Source organism: Chenopodium album, chromosome 8 (genome assembly GCF_948465745.1).
Source record: "Chenopodium album chromosome 8, dcCheAlbu1.1, whole genome shotgun sequence".
Classification (NCBI taxonomy): domain Eukaryota; kingdom Viridiplantae; phylum Streptophyta; class Magnoliopsida; order Caryophyllales; family Amaranthaceae; genus Chenopodium; species Chenopodium album.
Window position 1 is genome coordinate 34,907,770 of NC_137841.1, and position 17,822 is coordinate 34,925,591.

At 33.3% G+C, this 17,822-nt stretch overlaps 1 protein-coding gene and 2 long non-coding RNA genes across 3 annotated transcripts; 1 reads left to right on the forward strand and 2 right to left on the reverse strand.

The window, feature by feature from the left end:
- Positions 1 to 2,104: 2,104 nt before the first annotated feature.
- On the reverse strand, positions 2,105 to 2,776 carry LOC145556018 (uncharacterized). The gene is made up of 3 exons (XR_014091676.1): positions 2,438 to 2,776; positions 2,311 to 2,364; positions 2,105 to 2,239 (listed from the first exon to the last, which is right to left on the reverse strand). It is a non-coding gene; the product is annotated as an uncharacterized LOC145556018 (long non-coding RNA).
- Positions 2,777 to 5,582: 2,806 nt separating this feature from the next.
- Positions 5,583 to 7,721, forward strand: LOC145556019 (pectinesterase 1-like). Its single transcript, XM_081617709.1, has 5 exons — positions 5,583 to 5,719; positions 6,229 to 6,577; positions 6,876 to 7,082; positions 7,195 to 7,436; positions 7,542 to 7,721. The coding sequence occupies exons 1-5, from the start codon at positions 5,583 to 5,585 to the stop codon at positions 7,699 to 7,701; spliced, it is 1,095 nt and encodes a 364-aa protein (XP_081473835.1). The 3' UTR covers positions 7,702 to 7,721.
- Positions 7,722 to 12,078: 4,357 nt separating this feature from the next.
- LOC145556020 (uncharacterized) lies at positions 12,079 to 13,093 on the reverse strand. The gene is made up of 2 exons (XR_014091677.1): positions 12,651 to 13,093; positions 12,079 to 12,511 (listed from the first exon to the last, which is right to left on the reverse strand). It is a non-coding gene; the product is annotated as an uncharacterized LOC145556020 (long non-coding RNA).
- Positions 13,094 to 17,822: the final 4,729 nt, after the last annotated feature.

Genomic DNA, 17,822 nt, shown 5'->3' on the forward strand with positions numbered 1-17,822 from the left:
ACATACGTTTTTTCGGAAAAATCGAAGGAAGTCGACTGTGAGGAAAGAAAATAAGCTACCGGACTGATTTTAGGACTGCCGTGACACGGCAAAAATTCCAATGTCACGGTACTGTGCACCGTCAGACGGTGCACTGTACCATGACACGGCAGATTCTGTCGTTGCACGGCAGTCGGAAGATCTGACTGGTGCCCTGTTTTCCTTCGCGCGCAACCAATTTTTCCAATTTTCCTACGGGACAGACCTGAATGCGACGTTAAAACGTCTATGCAAATGCAAAAATGCCAAATTAATCACAGGAATATTTTTTCAAGAATCTTTCAAGTCTCATCCACTCATCTTAATTAAATACCGATCACTCAAATTGATAAATAATTAAGAATCCTTCCTAGTGGAGTCCCCAAATTGTAGGCGTCGTTCGAAGTGCGCCTACGTTAAAGCATGTGGTGAATATGCTTGGCACTCATAGGAAGTGGGAATTGACATATACGATTAGGGACAAGAGAAGTAGGGAGCCGCAAACAAGTTTTTAAGGAACTTGTAAACCGTTCACGGATCATAAAAGGCAACCACGATAAGGGACAACGATAGGCAACAACGATTGACCCGTGAAGGTTACACCCCATTCATAATCCATGAGATTACTAACTCCATATGGTTCGGAACCAAGAAAGGAGGATCGGGGATGATGGTACGAAGTGAGTCATGGAGTCACATTCGCCCGTATTGGCCTCTACTCGATTCTTATATTGAAAAGCATTCCTATGATCTCAAAGGCATACAAACAATAATTCAATTCGCTCCAAACTATTATTTAACTAAATTAGTTTAATATTAATGCACACATAATTCTAAAATATTGGTGATCACTTCAACTAATAATAAGATTAAAAGGATCCTAAACCGGTTGTCCAAATTATCTTATTTGGCGTGATTTTCAATTACATATTCCCTTTAACATGCAACATGGTGATCAATAGAATAACATTAATATTAAAACCAAATTAATCACAATTCCAACAACATAAAATCGTTAGAAAAATAATAAAAATAAAAGGAGCATGATCCTTACTTTGATTCTGTTTGTTTGCAACTACAAAATAATAAACGAGTTAGTAACTTCAAGGAAATAATAAAACAATAATTAAATAAAATAAAATAAAATAAAGTTGATTTTGGGGCCAAACCCTCAAACAGTTCTACCTTTCACGCCTTGGTTTAAGGACATAACCTCGAGTAAAATATGGACTCCTTTGAGTGCTTGAAGAAGGAATTTTGAAGTGAAAAGGGTAGGCTAGTGTTTAGGCTAAAACATAGAAGAGAGAGAATAAAATTAGAGAATTACTCGGTGCCCCGTTCATCATAAATGAGGGGGTATTTATAGGGAAAATGTGCTGAGGGAGCACACGGAACCCTAAAATGATAAAAACCCTAAAAAAGTATCCCGTGACACGGTCAAACTGTACCGTGTCACGGGAAGCTGATCCACCGTCAGACGGTACACTTTCCCGTGACACGGTACGTTTTTTGTGTGACGCGGGAATTTTTCAGAAAACGGGATAAAAAACGCGTTAAGGGTTTACGCGGAAAAGACACGGAATGTCCCGTGTCACGGCAGACCTCCCGTGTCACGGGAAATCCCACCGTCAGACGGGAAGGATTCCCATGACACGGTAGGTACCTGCCGTGGCGCAGGAAATTCCAGCCTGTTTTTCCGTCTAAATACATTTTTAACCCTAATTTCCTCCGGCATTTTAAGTGCCGATTGATAATTTCGGGCCTTTTCTGACTTTTTATTATTCGGGCTAAAATAAGAAAATAATTAAATAAAAATAAATAAAGGGTTTGGGCCAAAAATAAATAATAAAACAATAAAATAAAAAAGGTTTGGGCTAAAAATTAATTAATAAGTTTGGGCTGAAATTAAAACTATGCTTTTACCAAACATCAAGACTAATCCATGGACTGTTCAAAAATATGAATTTAATAAAATACGATTTTTTAAGCACTTTCGGGATTAAATAATAAACCCGACCAATAGTGGCGGTGAAAGGTTGTTCATCATCGGGTTTGGTTTTGGGGAGACATTTTTATGTGTCTATAAGTTGCTAAACTATTACATAAAGTTGATTAATTACACAAAGAGAAACAAGTTGCATCATCAATTATCAACAGTGGAGGTGTGGCTTGATTGTGTTCCAAGACCTTGACTTCTGAGCATCCTCCTTGTAGTAGGTCTCTGTATAGAAGAACAACATAAGATACTAAACTACAATAACTAAACCATAAGTAATTCAGGAGTGGTTATACCTCAGTTAATGGTGTCCCATCTTGGCTGAACAGAACTTCAATTCCAATGGGAGACTACAGAAGCATTAAGTTAGATTAGATGGCAATTCATTTAGTCATATCAAAATTGATGGGGTCTGTTTAATACCTGAGTCCTCCCTCTTCCCCTAGTTGTTCCCCTGCCTTGCCCTGAACCTCTTTCCATGCCTTGCCCTATTCCTCTCCCCCTGGCTTGGCCTCTTCCAGCACTGGACTCAGCTGAAGTTGAGCCCCTACCACTGACTGAAGCTTGGCTTACTGCTCTAGCCCAAATTAATGGAGTTCAACTTCAGCTTGCACCGTTCTCTAGAGCACCCAATTTCGTCCTTTTTCAATTACAATTAGGTTGGTGGGAATAATGGAATGAGCTCAGAAAAGAAGTTGAGCTTCTTTAATGGAGTTCGCAGAGAGGAAGAAATAAGGAGAGAGAAAATTGAATGAGAGGGGGTTCTTTGGGTAGTTGGGTAATTAATGCCACGTAGGCTACTTTAGGAGGGAATAATAAAGTCAAGAGTTAACATTGACCACCACAAAAAGTTTTAGCCGGTTTCCAGTAAATGGTCCTATTTATGGAAGATGGGGGTAAAAGGTCATATTATTCGGAAATAAACCAAAGGTTATCTTATTTATGGAAGATGTTTGAAAGGTAATAATATTAATGACAATTTTTCCTTTAATTTATGTAAATTTAAATTTGTATGGAGACATAGTTCTAAACTAAAAAAAATTATAAGTACCATAAGCACAAATGATAACAATGTCAATTGTTATGAAATTCAAAGTCTTGACTAATACAACTTAATTAACAAAATAAATTAAGCTATTTATATATACAATCAAAAGGAAACAAAAGTGATCGAAACATTTAATCTACTTTAACTTGCATAACCTATTCTCACTATCCACTCTAACTATCTAGCTTTGATGACTATTCACTAGAGAAACAAATTTTCAAAGGTCACCATAAGAAAAAGACACAAAATAAATTTAGACACAAAAGAAAAAAACACATTTCTAAATAAACTTTTAGTCCATTGACATGTTAATAACGAATAGTTAGTAACAAATATCAAAGGTTATATGTAATTAGGTACATTAAATTTGGTGATATTATTTCTGCATACTTATTCCATCTCCTTTGAAATAGGGTTTTATAACTTGCGAAATATATGAGAAAAGCCTAACCATTGTTGGTTGGAAAAAAAAAAGTAAATCGAACTACTAACTAATACTACCTCCTTTTCATTTTAGTTGACACGTATTCTTTTTTAGGATGTTATTTTTAGTAGACATGTTTCCATTTAGGGTAATTTTTTTACCTTACATTTACAAGCTACCCCACTTTCTTTTTCATTCTCTCTCACTCTCTCTCCTCTCCTTAATATATGTGCCTAAATCAAACGCGTTTATTAAATAGAAACGGAGGAAGTATATATATTTGGGTAGTCTCTTACGTTTCGAGAATTCTACTACAAATTCATGCTCCCTTAGAAGTTTGCTTATGATCTTCGGGTGAATTAAATTGTCCTTAGCAGTCATTACCTTAATCCTCCCTTGAGTGTCTAGCTCCATCCAATAGTAAATGACCACTACATTTTTTAATGTCTTCAAGTTGGATTCCTTGCTTTATATTAAAAGTAGCTATTATTGTCTTAATTTTTATTATGTTGTCTAACCTCCTTTAGCTTATATGTATAAAGGTAAATTACCCTTTTAAAAATTATTTCTTGAAAAAAATCTTTAATTTACAATAAATAAAAGGAAATTTGTAATTATTAATCCCAACTTTGGGCGATTTCTTTTCATTAATCCCAACTTTCGATTATTTTTAAATAATCCCAACTTTGGGGGGCGTCTTCTTTTATCAGGTCAAATGACCGGTGACCTGTTTAACAAGTTTTTTTTATTTTTTTCCTTAAATGCCACATGTCGCAATTTCATTGGTAAAAAAAATTAGAAATTTAAAACAAAAAAACAAAAAAAAAAGAAAAAAAAAAAAAAAAAAAAACCCAGCCAATACCCCTCAACCACCAACCACGGTCACCAGCCAATACCCCTCAACCACCCACCAAAATCGCAACAACCACCCAAAACCACCACCCGCACCAATCGCAACACGTACAATTCAACCACCATCTCGCGCGAACGTCGACCCCCATTACCACCAGCAACACGATTCCCCGACCCCCATTACAACCATCTCGCGCAAACCTCGACCCCCTTTTGCCGCGGATTCCTCCTCCCCCTTTCGCCGCTGATTCCCCCTCCCCCTCCCTCTGTTTCTCGTTTTCGCCGCTGATTTCCCTTCCCTCTGTTTCTCGTTTTCGGTGGCTGGGTTTTGGGGTTTCGGGGGCTAAGAACTTGGGCTTTCAGTGGTTACGTGGGGGCTTTCAGTGGTTGCGTGGGGGTTTTCGGTGGGGTTTGGTGGTTTTCGGTGGTTTTCGGTGGGGTTCGGGAGAGAGATGGTGGTTTTGGGTGGCTGCTAGGGAGGAGGTGGTGGGGCTGCGTGGGAAGGGAGGTTTTTTTTTTCTTTTTTTGATTTTTTTTTTTAAACTTTGATTTTTTTTTTTTTGACAAATTAAGTGTTGACACGTGTCCAATAACCTAGTATAACAGGTGATTGACTTTCATTGACCGGTTTTGGCCTGATAAAAGAAGACGCCCCCCAAAGTTTGGATTATTTAAAAATAATCGATAAATGGGATTAATGAAAAGAAATCTCCCAGAGTTAGGATTAATAATTACAAATTTTCCTAAATAAAATCATAATAGGTTATAACTTCTACAAAGCATGTTAAAAGCTATTAAAGTTAGTAAAAGGTTACCCACATCTCAACGACCTAAAAAAAATGTTTTACACCACTTGTAACCAAGTTATTTTAATTTATTGTAATATATTGAAATTTTAGATTAAAAAAATTAAGATACTAAGTAAATTAAAAAGAAAATAGTTTAAGAGGTAGGGGTTGGCTAAAAATAATAAAAAATTCTAATTATTTTTAAGGATTATATTAGTTAAACTACTTTCCTATATTTCAATCAATCTGAGTTATTAACATCCTTCTTAATAATGAGAAGCGTGTTTATTTTAAGGAATACACCTCCTAATTTTAATGCTTCTTTCATAGCCCCATTTTTTTTGGTGAAGAACCATTTTTTGCTCAATTTGGTTTTCTCTATCTTCATCTTATATAAAAGGCAACTTTTGTTTAAAGGAATAAGGTAGAGAAAAAAGAAAAAATAAATAAATAAAAATGGCAAGACAAGTTTGCATTATTTCTGCAAGTTTACTTCTTATTAGCTTAGCAATTACATGTACTGCACAAACACAGATTCCAGCAAATAAAGGCGAAATAAATACATGGTTTCAAAATGTAATCAAACCAATGAGGTATACAAACTACCAGTAAAGAATAATTGATTTTATTCTTATTTACATAATTTTTTTTTTTGACACAAAAAAAAATAAAAAAAAAATAATTATGTAAATAATTATTAACGTTCAATAGTTTTAGTCAAAATGTCTTTGTATACTCATAAATTTCTTGGCAATAGTATTAACTAGTTTGTCCGTGTATTCTATAACTTTGGCGTTGTTACATATTTTGTTATGGTGCAATATTCTAAAGTAACATTTATTTCTTTAAGTCAAGACTGATAATTATATATCATTAGTTAATAATTAAATAAGAGAAATAATTAATAGAGTGAAGTATATTCCAAAGAAGACCCTATACGAAGACTTTAATTATTTATTTCATTTTTATAAACTTGAGAATTTTATATTATTACTTTATTAAATGTATAAATATCTTTCTATGCATTTATGCTTTATAATTACATAAAAGTGAGTCATAGCTCCATTATAACTTTTCTATTTCATTTTATGTTTTTTGGCAGCCAAATAAATGGAACACTAGATCCTAGTTTAATGGAAGCCGAAAACACTAGGGTCGAAATCATTGAAGTTAGCCAAGATGGAAAGGGAAAATTTAAAACAATATCTGATGCTGTAAAGCATGTTAAAATAGGGAATACTAAACGTGTTATCATAAAAATTGGTCCCGGTGAATACAGGGAGAAAGTAAAAGTTGAAAGATTTAAGTCATTTGTAACATTTTACGGGATAGATCCCAAGAATAGACCAACAATAACTTTTGCTGGAACAGCTGCTGAGTATGGGACTGTAGACAGTGCAACATTGATTGTAGAGTCTGATTACTTTGTTGCTAAAAACATTATTGTTTCGGTATGCAACTCTTATTCTTCATCCCTTTTTTTATTTATTATATTTATACGGAGTATTACTTTGTTTATTTATTTATTCATTATATTTTATTGTTATCTCGAACTAATAATCTAAAAATTAAAAATATATATAAATATTTAATTTAATTTTGATTATAATTAAATATTCGAACATTAATTATAATATAATATATTATATGGAATTTATGGGAAGTAATTTTACCATTATTTGACATATAAGTAAAATTCTAAGTTATTCGAGGAAAACCAACTTATTGTTCACAAAATTGTTATTGTAGAACTCTGCTCCAAGGCCGAATGGAAAGAAGAAGGGCGAGCAAGCTGTAGCGTTGAGAATATCTGGTGATAAAGCTGCATTTTATGATTGTAAATTTACAGGATTTCAAGATACAGTTTGTGATGATAAAGGCAAACATTTCTTCAAAGATTGTTATATTGAAGGAACTGTTGATTTTATCTTTGGCGCAGCTAGATCTTTATATTTGGTATAACAAATTTTTTGCATGCTTTAACTAATAACATATATTCAGTTTTATAAGTTTATTATAATTTATTAATGTGCTTGATCACAAACTAATAAAAAAGTATCATGTACAGAATACCGAGTTGCATGTTCTGTCGGGTGATAATGAAGCAATGATTGTAGCTCATGCAAGGAAAAATCCAAGTGAAGAGGGTGGATACTCATTTGTCCATTGTCCAGTTACTGGAACAGGTGGTCATGCAGTCTTAGGCAGAGTATGGTTTGAAGCAGCTCGAGCTATATACTCTTATTGTACCATTAGTGATGTTATTAAACCCGAGGGCTGGTCCGACAATAACAAGCCACAAGCACAAAAGTAAATTAACCATTTCATGTTTCATTTTTTTCTCAAATTATACACTTTAAATCAGTTTGACAAGTGATCTAATGATGGAGTAAGTTTTTAATATTTTGTGTGTAGGACAATTTACTTTGCAGAGTATATGAACACGGGTCCAGGCGCATCACTTGCTAAAAGAGCTCCATTTACTAAGAAGTTGACAGCTGTAGAAGCTACAACCTTTATCAGTTTGGAGTACATAGATGCAGGCAAATGGCTACTTCCACCTCCCAAATTGTGAAATTTTATAATTTCATGACAAAAAGTGTAAAATAGATTTATATTAACAATGCTAGAGAAATCTATAAAAGCATCTGTATAATGAATGATGCGTGCTTTATAATCAAGTAGATGTATAAGCTTTAATACAACTAAGTTTGTAATATAGCTATTACATAGTTAATTAAAAATAGTTTTTATTTATTTATTTATTTATTTTTTATTTATTTAATTTTTTTTATTTTTTTGGAAATTGTTTAAATTTTCCTATTGAACAAAATTACGGGGGAGATTTAAATTATGTAATACTTATACATTAAGATTATTTTGTTTATGATTTCCATTATTATAGCCTCGATTTTGTAGTATGGGTGTTTCACATGATCATATGCATTGATTTTTAGGGTGTTTTATTGTAACAATAATTTACTTCAAAGAGATTGTTTGATTTCTTGTGCGATGAGTACATAATTGTTAAAATTTGATTAAATATATATATTAAATTTGGAAATAATTTGAGTTATTACAATTCCAATTTCTCCCTCTGTATTTTAATAAGGGGTCCACTTTCCATTATCGGTCGCATTTTAAATATTGCTCAATTTGTACTTATGAAAATATATAAAAATATTATTATTTTCCTCCTCACTAGTTGTCCCCACATTTATTTTTATATTTTTAGGTTCTGTCTCCTCCCCACTATACCCACTATTTCCTTTTGAGATTTTTTTAATTGTATTACCTATACCCCACTTTAACAACAAATTATTGTATTATATTTTTCCTCCTATACTTTGTGCCTAAAATATGGAGGGAATACAATATAGCCACAAAAGACTCATTTACAGGAAAATTTTATCTTAGAATTCAAAAGAATAAAATTCATATAGAAATGTTGTCGGTTGTTATTAAGTATGAAGGAGATTCTTATTGAAATTGCACTATTGATAGTCATTTATCTTTCCCATAAGGATTTTTTTAATTCTAAAACTACCTATTAAATATAGACTTTTGGAAACATTCTACTAAAAACTTTTACATTTTCTCACACAAAAAAAAATATAAAAAACAATAACAACAACCACCCAAAAAAAAAAGGTTTGAGTAGCATTACCCCACAAATGAATTTCATCAACAACTCTATTTGTGAGGCTCATTTCCTGATTTCTTTTTATATATCATGGGAAAAATATTAATTGTACGTCCAATATATAGCACCATACCGAATGTTTTTATACACTTTATAAATTAATTTACTAATATATAAATTTTTTTTTTGGATTGCTTTTATTAATTGTGTAGTTTTTAGATTGATTATATTTTATTAAAAGACTTTTAAGCAAAGTCAAGTCAATTTTCTTATTTAAATTTTAAAGTCAACTCTTCCTAGTTTTAGTAGGAGAAGAAAATCCTTTCTACTACTTTCGTTACTTTTTAGATGCATCAAAGTGAAAAATTCATAATCCTAGGTGAAAAATCTTCAGAGTTGATTAGTAAAATAAAAAGTATGTGATTCAGTGAGGAGAGAGATATTGGTGATTATTAATAATCCACCATAAATCACCCTTTCCTTTTTTAGAGGATAAATTCTTCCATTTAAATTATGCCCCACCACCCCAAAAACCCACCATATATCACCACCACCAAAACCACCCCACCACCCCCAAAACCCACCACTACAAAAACCCACCCTCAACAGCCCACTATCATCAAACATCAAAGACCCCACCAATCACGCCCAAAACCCTACCAGCTCACCACCACACGAATCCTCCTTATCTCACCATTTGACTACCTAGTCAAGGCGAATATTGTTTATTTATTTCTTGTTCCTTTCACGAATTTTGAACAAAAAAGAATAATAAAATTCGTTGCAATGTATTCTTTTGTGATTCTTGCTTGTAAATAAAATCAGCTAACTTTGTTTTAGGTATCACGTTGCATATATTGTTTGGTAATGAAATTAGGGAGAGCTAGTGGAGGTCGCACTAGGGCTAGGATTGCGATTCTTGTAAAAAAAAAAAAACATTTTCCTAGTACCCTCGCTCCCGAACTCATTTCTAGTACTAGTGGGTAAACTTATGATTCATACTAATTATCCCTTAAACTCTACTTGGGACAAAAAGTATGACTGAACTCTAGTTTCTCTCTCTTCATTACATTTTCTCTCTCCTCCTTCATAATCTCTGTCTTCCTGCGAATTTGTTTTTATAATTTCTTCTCCTGAACGATTTTGGTTGAATTGCGATTCTCATCTATGATTCTTCCTACATAACTTTGCTTCTAATCTCGGAAATTCATCGATAAAGAACTTAATTATATGTTGTCTTCAAATTAGCTCCATGTTAAATAGATCTTTTTCTAATTAGGTTAATTTTTGGGTTTTTGCTCAAAAATCAGGTATGATGTGCAATGTCTTAAGTATTGTAGATTTTATTTAGTTGTACCATAATTTAAACTGCAATTTTTTTGTTATTTTGTTTTGCTGAGTTTTTTTTAGTGAATTTTGGAACTTGATTTTGTGGTAATGCCTTAATTCATTCTAATTAATATGTAAGTTAATTATTGTGAGATTATTCACACTTTAATCTATTCATATTGTTTTATACTTTGTTGAATTTTTTGTTGCCTTATTATTTCGCCTTCGAACAAGTGTATTATTCCGATAGAGGATTCGGAATTATTAGAAAGCTAATTATTCAATGAGGTCAATGAGGTCAAACTAACAAACCGATGCGACAAATTAATTCGGAAGGAATTAATGAGTCACCCAAGTAATAAATATTTAGATGTCGGAATTTCGAGCTTGGAGTATCGAATCCGAGCATCGAAAGTGAAGCCAAAATTTAGGAATTTGCAAGACGGGAAAAGGCTTCAAGTAACTATTAAAACCCTAGTCACGCGAAAGACTGGGGAAGCGCGCCAAATAATAGTGTGCCACGTGGCAGCGCACGTGGCAGCAACCACGTTAGCAGCCGCCAAGTGGCAGCGTGCCACGTTGGCAGCGCGCCATGTGGCATGGCCCCCGTAGACCAGGGTGGATGATCATGAACACGGGCCAAAATGTAGTGGCCCAACCGAACCCAATTTGGGGCTCAAGGTTGGGTGACACATGTTTAGCTCACAATGCATGTGAGTTGCCTTGGGGAGCCAGTGAGGAAGTGGTCCTCACCTAACCATGTGACACTTGTTACTTAGTTATTCCTTGGTTTATTTAACTAAGGATTGAATTCACTTATCTTTCCATGTGCTAGCTTGAAAAAAGAGGAGGATAAATTCATGAAAATTCAGAAATTTGAAGCTTTACAGTTGCTAAAGAAGAAAGAAAAGGCTGAGAACATCATCAAGGTAAATTACTATAGCTTTGAGGGTTTTGTTTAATTCCGGTTTATGATTGTATAAAACTAAGGAGATCAAGAAGAAGAACAAGGAAGAGAAAGTCACTGATCCAAACAAGCTTAAAAGGCCTCCATCTTCTTTCTTTCTGCTCAGTTGAATAATTTTTCGAGCTCGCGTTGTTGAAGATTAAGAGAAGAAAACTAGCTTTGAGATTTGATGTTAAATATGGTTTAAGAGAAGGAAAATCTAACTAAGGAGCAGTTTGAAACTAACTCTCTGCCATCAATGCACTTATTTCTTTGAAATGGAAGGTAAATTTTCACATGTTCAGTTCTTACAACATAACATGTGTGAATGGACATGAAAAATTCATAACATATGTAATTTACATGAAAAAATGCATACTTTTTAATCGGTAACTTAACAAATTGATGATTAATTATTATGTGGTTATCACAAGATCTATGTGAAGAAGAGAAAAAGATGTGGAATGAGAAGGCAGCTGAGAGCATGGTAGAATACAAGAAAGAGCTTGAAGAATACAACAAACAACTCGAAGCCAAAACCGGAACCGGAGACGTAAAAAAAAGCCTAGAAAGGCAGCAAATGAGAGTCTTAAAACATCCTAGTTGGTCATGAATGATGAGAAAAATTTATGATGACGATTATATACTTGGGGTCTTGATGGAGGGACAATCATTACCATAGACATTGATATGAGTCTTTCCTTACAAAAGTACATAAAAATTCATTCTCAATACGGCCCATCAAACAGATCACGACAAAACTAGACAGAGAGTTCACACTAACACTATATAAATTCTCAAACAGTCCACAGGCTCAAACAACACTACAGTCACAAAGCTAAATTGCAATTGGCAGTCAACAAAATACTATGACACTACCAATCAAGACAAACACACAACATAACATAGGATAGAACTTCCAATTCTTTACCAATAAAAAAGTTAAAATATAATTCGAGTAACAATTGCAAATGAGTAACCAATTCTTTACCAATAAAAAAGTTAGAATATAATTAACCAATTCAATCACTCAATTGTTTTTTTTTTTAACACAGAACGAAGAACTTATATTACTGGCTTAAAGCCTTAAAAGTATCTCTTACAACAAAAGCCATTTTCCTCCCAGCCAAATCAACAACAAACCAAAATACATAGCTAGGAAAGGAAAATTGGTATTATAACTTAGTACAAATCTGACTATCAGCACCATCATAGGGATAGGTACTGTAGAACTTTCTACTATCATAATTATAATACAAACAGAAATAGAAATCTAGATAGTAATTAAAGCTAAATAAAACAACTAGACTAATATCAACCCTATCATTAGTACTAGCAACAAAAGCAGACATCCACAACAGTGAATTCCAACCTAGCAAGAAGCTATATATCCAGAAGAAGAAGAGACTCCCAAATCTTCATCATAGATATGCTTGGCAAAGGGAGGAACCAAGAAGTGATCTGAAACTAATTCAATCACTCAATTAATTCAACCAATTGTTCAAATATAATTGGAGATTATTATAATCATGCATGCAGCTATCAACATCCATAATAATTAGAGAAAAAATTTGAGAAAAAATTAAAAAATAAAAAAAAAACTTACGAGATCTTTTGGCTGAATCTTGATAATTCCAACAAATAATAGCAACGATGAATCCAAAGTCACAATACAAATTAACCCCAAAACTCAATTAAGAGAACCTTTTTGTCAAATTATGAAGAGTATTAAATCAATCTGAAATTCACATCATACGCTTCAAATATACAAATTAAAAAAATTAAAGAGGTAAGTAAGAAGTGGGTTGAGATGATTATATGCTAACCGAAATCAAGGAATTGAATTAGGGATTAGTTTTTTTTTTTTTTTTTTTTTTTTGAAGATTCAAAGTTTTTAGGCAAAATTCAGAGCAGGGAGCAAAAGGTGGTTATGTTGGAGCTGATAGTGAGGATGTGGGTACAGTATCCCACTATCCCGGGATATTAGAATTTTAATTTGGGTGAAATTTTAATTTCAGCGGGTTATGTTATTGATAGTTGGGTGACACGTTTCACTATATTCGATATGATGACGCTTTTGAGGGTCACAATGTATTTAGCTCTAAAAAACGTCAAAATATATTAATTACGTATTCGTGGACGGAGGAAAATTATGACCCATTACAAAAGCGTCAAGGCTTAAGCGTCAAAATTTACTCTATTTTCTTGTAGTGGATGCTAAGTTGTTGTTATTGATTAATTCATGGTTTAAACATGTTTTAATGAATTTAAAGCGGTCAATTTAATACTGTAATTTAATTATACACACTACTCTTTAATTATTGAGTTAGGGTTTAACTTCACATAAAAAGGAAAAAGGTTTTAATGATTTAAATATGATTTTCTTGTCTAAAAGTGATGTTTTATATTAAATTAGTATGCTTGAACTTTATTTAAGTCAGAAAACTAAATCCTTTTTACAGGATTTAAAGTACCCATTTAAAGAAAAGGTTTTATGGCTTTTATGTCATTAAACTGGGTTGATTATTAAGGTTTAAAGAGTATTATAGTTGCTAGAAATTTGTGAGAATAGTGGATTAATTATAGTTATGTATTTTTATTTGTAGCAAGCTTCGAGCTAGGTGATTTCTAGCGAGTGTGGCCGATTTTAGGCAATATTTAAGGTACGTATGTGCACAAGAATATTTGTCTATGCGTATTATCATGCTAGGATTGTAAAATATGATTAAAGTGATTATTTAGTTGCATGTTTGATTGATTATATGCTTGGAATTGATGTTGGATGAACATGAATTATTACGCAAGCATGTGAATATGTTATTTGAAGCATGATACAAGTTGAATATGTATGAATCATGAAAGTATGCATTATTTTCAAGTATCAAGAAAGCATAAAATTAATAAGCAAGTTTTATGTATGCGTAAAGGAGTTATAACTAGAATTATTGAGCATGATTTATGAATTTAATTCTCATCCATTTGTTATTGGTGTTGAGTCAAGAAGTTAGTTTATTTATTAATCGCTCAAGTAAGTTGAGATTAAGTTAAGGAAGTTTATTAGAGCATTCTATGCATCAAGGTAGTAATCGTGCAATTTTGTACACAAAACTAGGCAATGAACTTTAATTAAAATAAATAGCATGTGCTCACTAATTAATTAAGAATGAATTGGAAGTGTGTATTGAATGTTGTTATGTTTATTCTTGATTGATTGGTTGGATTCATCACATGTTAAATTGGTAAATCACGTAAAGTGTAAGAGGATATTGATTGCGGTAAAGTAGGTCATTGGGACTAGTAATCCTAACCAAATTAAATATTTATAATACCTAGACTTACACCAAACTAGTTAGTGGCAAGTATAGGGTTGAACGACTGAACCACGAAGACTAAGTGTATTAATTTATGTTAATTAGACTAGTAGGATATTCGAGATATAGGGAGAGAGGTACAACTAAAACACTACTTAAAACTAGGATAGTGGAATCCAGTTACATTAATTCATTCAACAACATTCCAATGATATGAAAATGAACTCAATTAGGAACAAGCAACACACGCAACTCACTCTCGCGCAATTAAGCATGCTAATTATCCTACTAAGCTAATTCACTCTCGTGCAACTAACCTTGCATAGGTATGGAGGAATTTAGACTCTAAAACAACTCCCTTTCGCACAATAGATTGAAAGCACAATTAAGAACATAGAATCAATTAGCTAGAAAGATTCTAATCCATATAAGCATCATCCATACACAATAATCAAGAATCAATTTTAGACAAACCACAATCAATCATGCAATTCATCAACATAATCTTCATCCAATTCCATAGAATAAAATCTAGGCTAATGATAAGTGGCATTTATGCCACTCTTTTATCCTCTTTCTCTAAAGATTTTCCCCTCATTTGCAATTCTTTGATCCTTTTAAAAGCTTTTTATTTTCGTTTTTGTGATATTTTGTCCTTTCTCGTGTTTCCCCTCCTTTTCTCCCTTTTCTTATATTCTCTTAGTTTTTCTTCTTTGTTTTGTAAATTGTTAGCCCTTTTGGAGAAGCCTATAGTTGCATATTGCGCTATGAAGGGAAAAGAGATGCTCAAGGAGAAGGTGGAAGCCATACAAGAGCCGCGGGCGCGGAACCATAGACCACGAGCGCGGTGTGCTGGTTTGCATATGCTAAAAATTTTAGTAGATGCCTAGCCGCGCCTTGAAAGAGGTCTCTCCTCACTGACCCATAGGCTCGGCACCACAGGCCGCGAGCACGGTACTTTGAGGGTGGCTTCTATCTTGTTCCCAAGCCGCGACCTCTCCTCGGCTGAAGAGGCCTCTCCATCTTCGACCCGCGGGTGCTGCCTTCTGGGCTAGACATAGTCGTACCCTTTCATGAGAGGGCGCTGTAATGTGAGAGATGCCTCTCCTTGGGTTTTTATTTCCGGTTAGATGCATATAATAGCCCTCTTATTGAATTTTGTAATCATCTTATTTTCAATCAACATTAGATCTAGTATTTTAGAGAAAGAATGTAGTTTATTCTTCAAGTTCCTTCATTGTATTCAACACTTGGTCAAGGTTATTTCAATCCAAAGCAAAAGTTTCAAGCTTTCATCTTTAATTAAGTTCCTCTTTAGTAATCTCTAATCCTTTCTTTTAGTTTGATTTATTTGCTTTGTTATTGTTTATTTTTATCTATCTCTTTAGTTTGAATTCTTGTTTAGTTTTGCTATGATAATTAGTTATTCTCTTCCCTAGGCTAAGTTTTTAGCTAGGGGAAGGGGTGAAAAAATGTGTTAATATTGATGATTGATGATGATTTGATTGAACTCATGCCATAAATTGATGAATGTATGATTTTTGATATCTTGAGATGTACCACATTATTTGATATTCCATAATTTAGATGCATGAGAGTAACTTGAATTAGATTCAGATCACCTTTACTTTAAGGATTGCATGAAAAGGAATTGTTTAATTAGAGTTTTATGTATTGTGCACTCTTAATCTCTAGCCATGATTAGTGACTAATTGGATGCATGAAAGTGATCTTAATTAGGCCAAGACTTAATTCATTGATTTGCTTAAACAATTGCATGAAAGTGAGTTGTTTGAGTAGAGCTTAGCATTCTATGGCATGTTCTTCATGATAATTATCGTTGTCCATCTTTGTTTGATCATGTTTGACACCCCCGTACCCCTAGCGTTGTTTATCTTTGGTTTAATCCTTTTTTTCTTTCTTTATTGCTTTAGTGTCCTTAATCAAAGAAACCAACAAAAAAATATTCTCTCGTTTATTCTTGCTTTAGTGAATTTGGTGTTTAACTAGTGTGCTTCCTTTTGGGTTCGACCCTTACTTTCCACTTACTAGTTTATTCAAGGTCTAGGTTTATAAATAATTATTTTGATTAGGGTAGTAGGTTCAACGACCTACTTTACCTCGATCAGCTAACATGATAAAGAAGAACATGAAAAACAAAGTAAAATTAGAATTAAAGCTAAAATTAAATTGTTAAACTAATAAACAACTCTAATCAATAAACAATTAAACAAAAACAAGAAATAAAGGAAAGCAATAAAGATGAGAGAAAGTTAGGAAGACTCATTTAATATATGAGAAGAAAATTCACAAATTTCTTCTTTAACCTCTCGAAACTCCATGAAAAATCCAAGCTTTCTCTCTTTAAAACTACTCCTAAACTAGAGAGAAAGAACCCTAATCTAACCCTAAGAAAGATAAAATAAAAGAGGCTAAAAACTAATCTAAGGTGAATAATTGTTTTGAGAGTATTAAACCCCCAAAGGGTATTAATATTACAAGATAATAAAATAAAAGAAAAATAAAACTAATTTAAATAATTAAATAACAAAACTAAAAAAATAAAAAGAAAATAAAAAGGAAAAACAAACTAACCCACGAAATACCAAACAGACCCCCCCCCCCCCATAAGGCCATAACCCATAAATGGGTCTTTAAATACAAAGCTTAATAAATTCCCATAAAGTAAATAAAATAACAATTAAATAAAAGAAATAAAAAGGGAATAAAATAAATCTATTACTACCTTCTGTCCAAATTAGTTGCCACTATTTCCTTTTTGGGCCGGTCCACATTACTTGCAACTTTCCCATTTTTTTCCTTATTTAGTAACTTTTTATAGGGAATAAAATAATTCTACCCTTACTATTTTTTAAACCAACCTTATTATACTACTAACCTAATATAATTACACTACCTAACTGAGTAATTAGATTAATCATTCCCACCAAAAAAAACCCCAACTATTTAAATTCACCATCATCCCAACCAACTCAATTGAATGCTACAACATTCAATTCATCAGATGAATATGGTTGAGTGCATTTATTCTGGAGAATTCTCCAGAATATATTACCCCTCCAAAACCCTAGTTCATCTTTTTCTCACTCCTCACTCTTCGCCGTTTAAGATCTCCTCTCTCTCTCTTTCTCTCTTACTCTGTCTCTCTCCTTGCGATCAGGGTTTTCTCCTTCCTTCATTCTTCAGTTCTGTTCTTCTTGTTCTTGAGTCCCAGTATGTCTACTTCAAAGGACAAAGAACTCAATCTTCTTTTCCATGAGACCCTTGAATTAGCTGGATCTAAGCACCGATCTGGGCGTGTAACCTATAAGCCGCAGCGAGGAACGGGAAACATGAAACCCGTTCGTTGTGCTTCAGTTATTGCAAGGAGGAGGATGCGTGGTGCAAAACTGGCTGAGTATGTGAGCGATGAGGAGGAGAAGCCTCAGGAAGTGGTCCCTATTGGT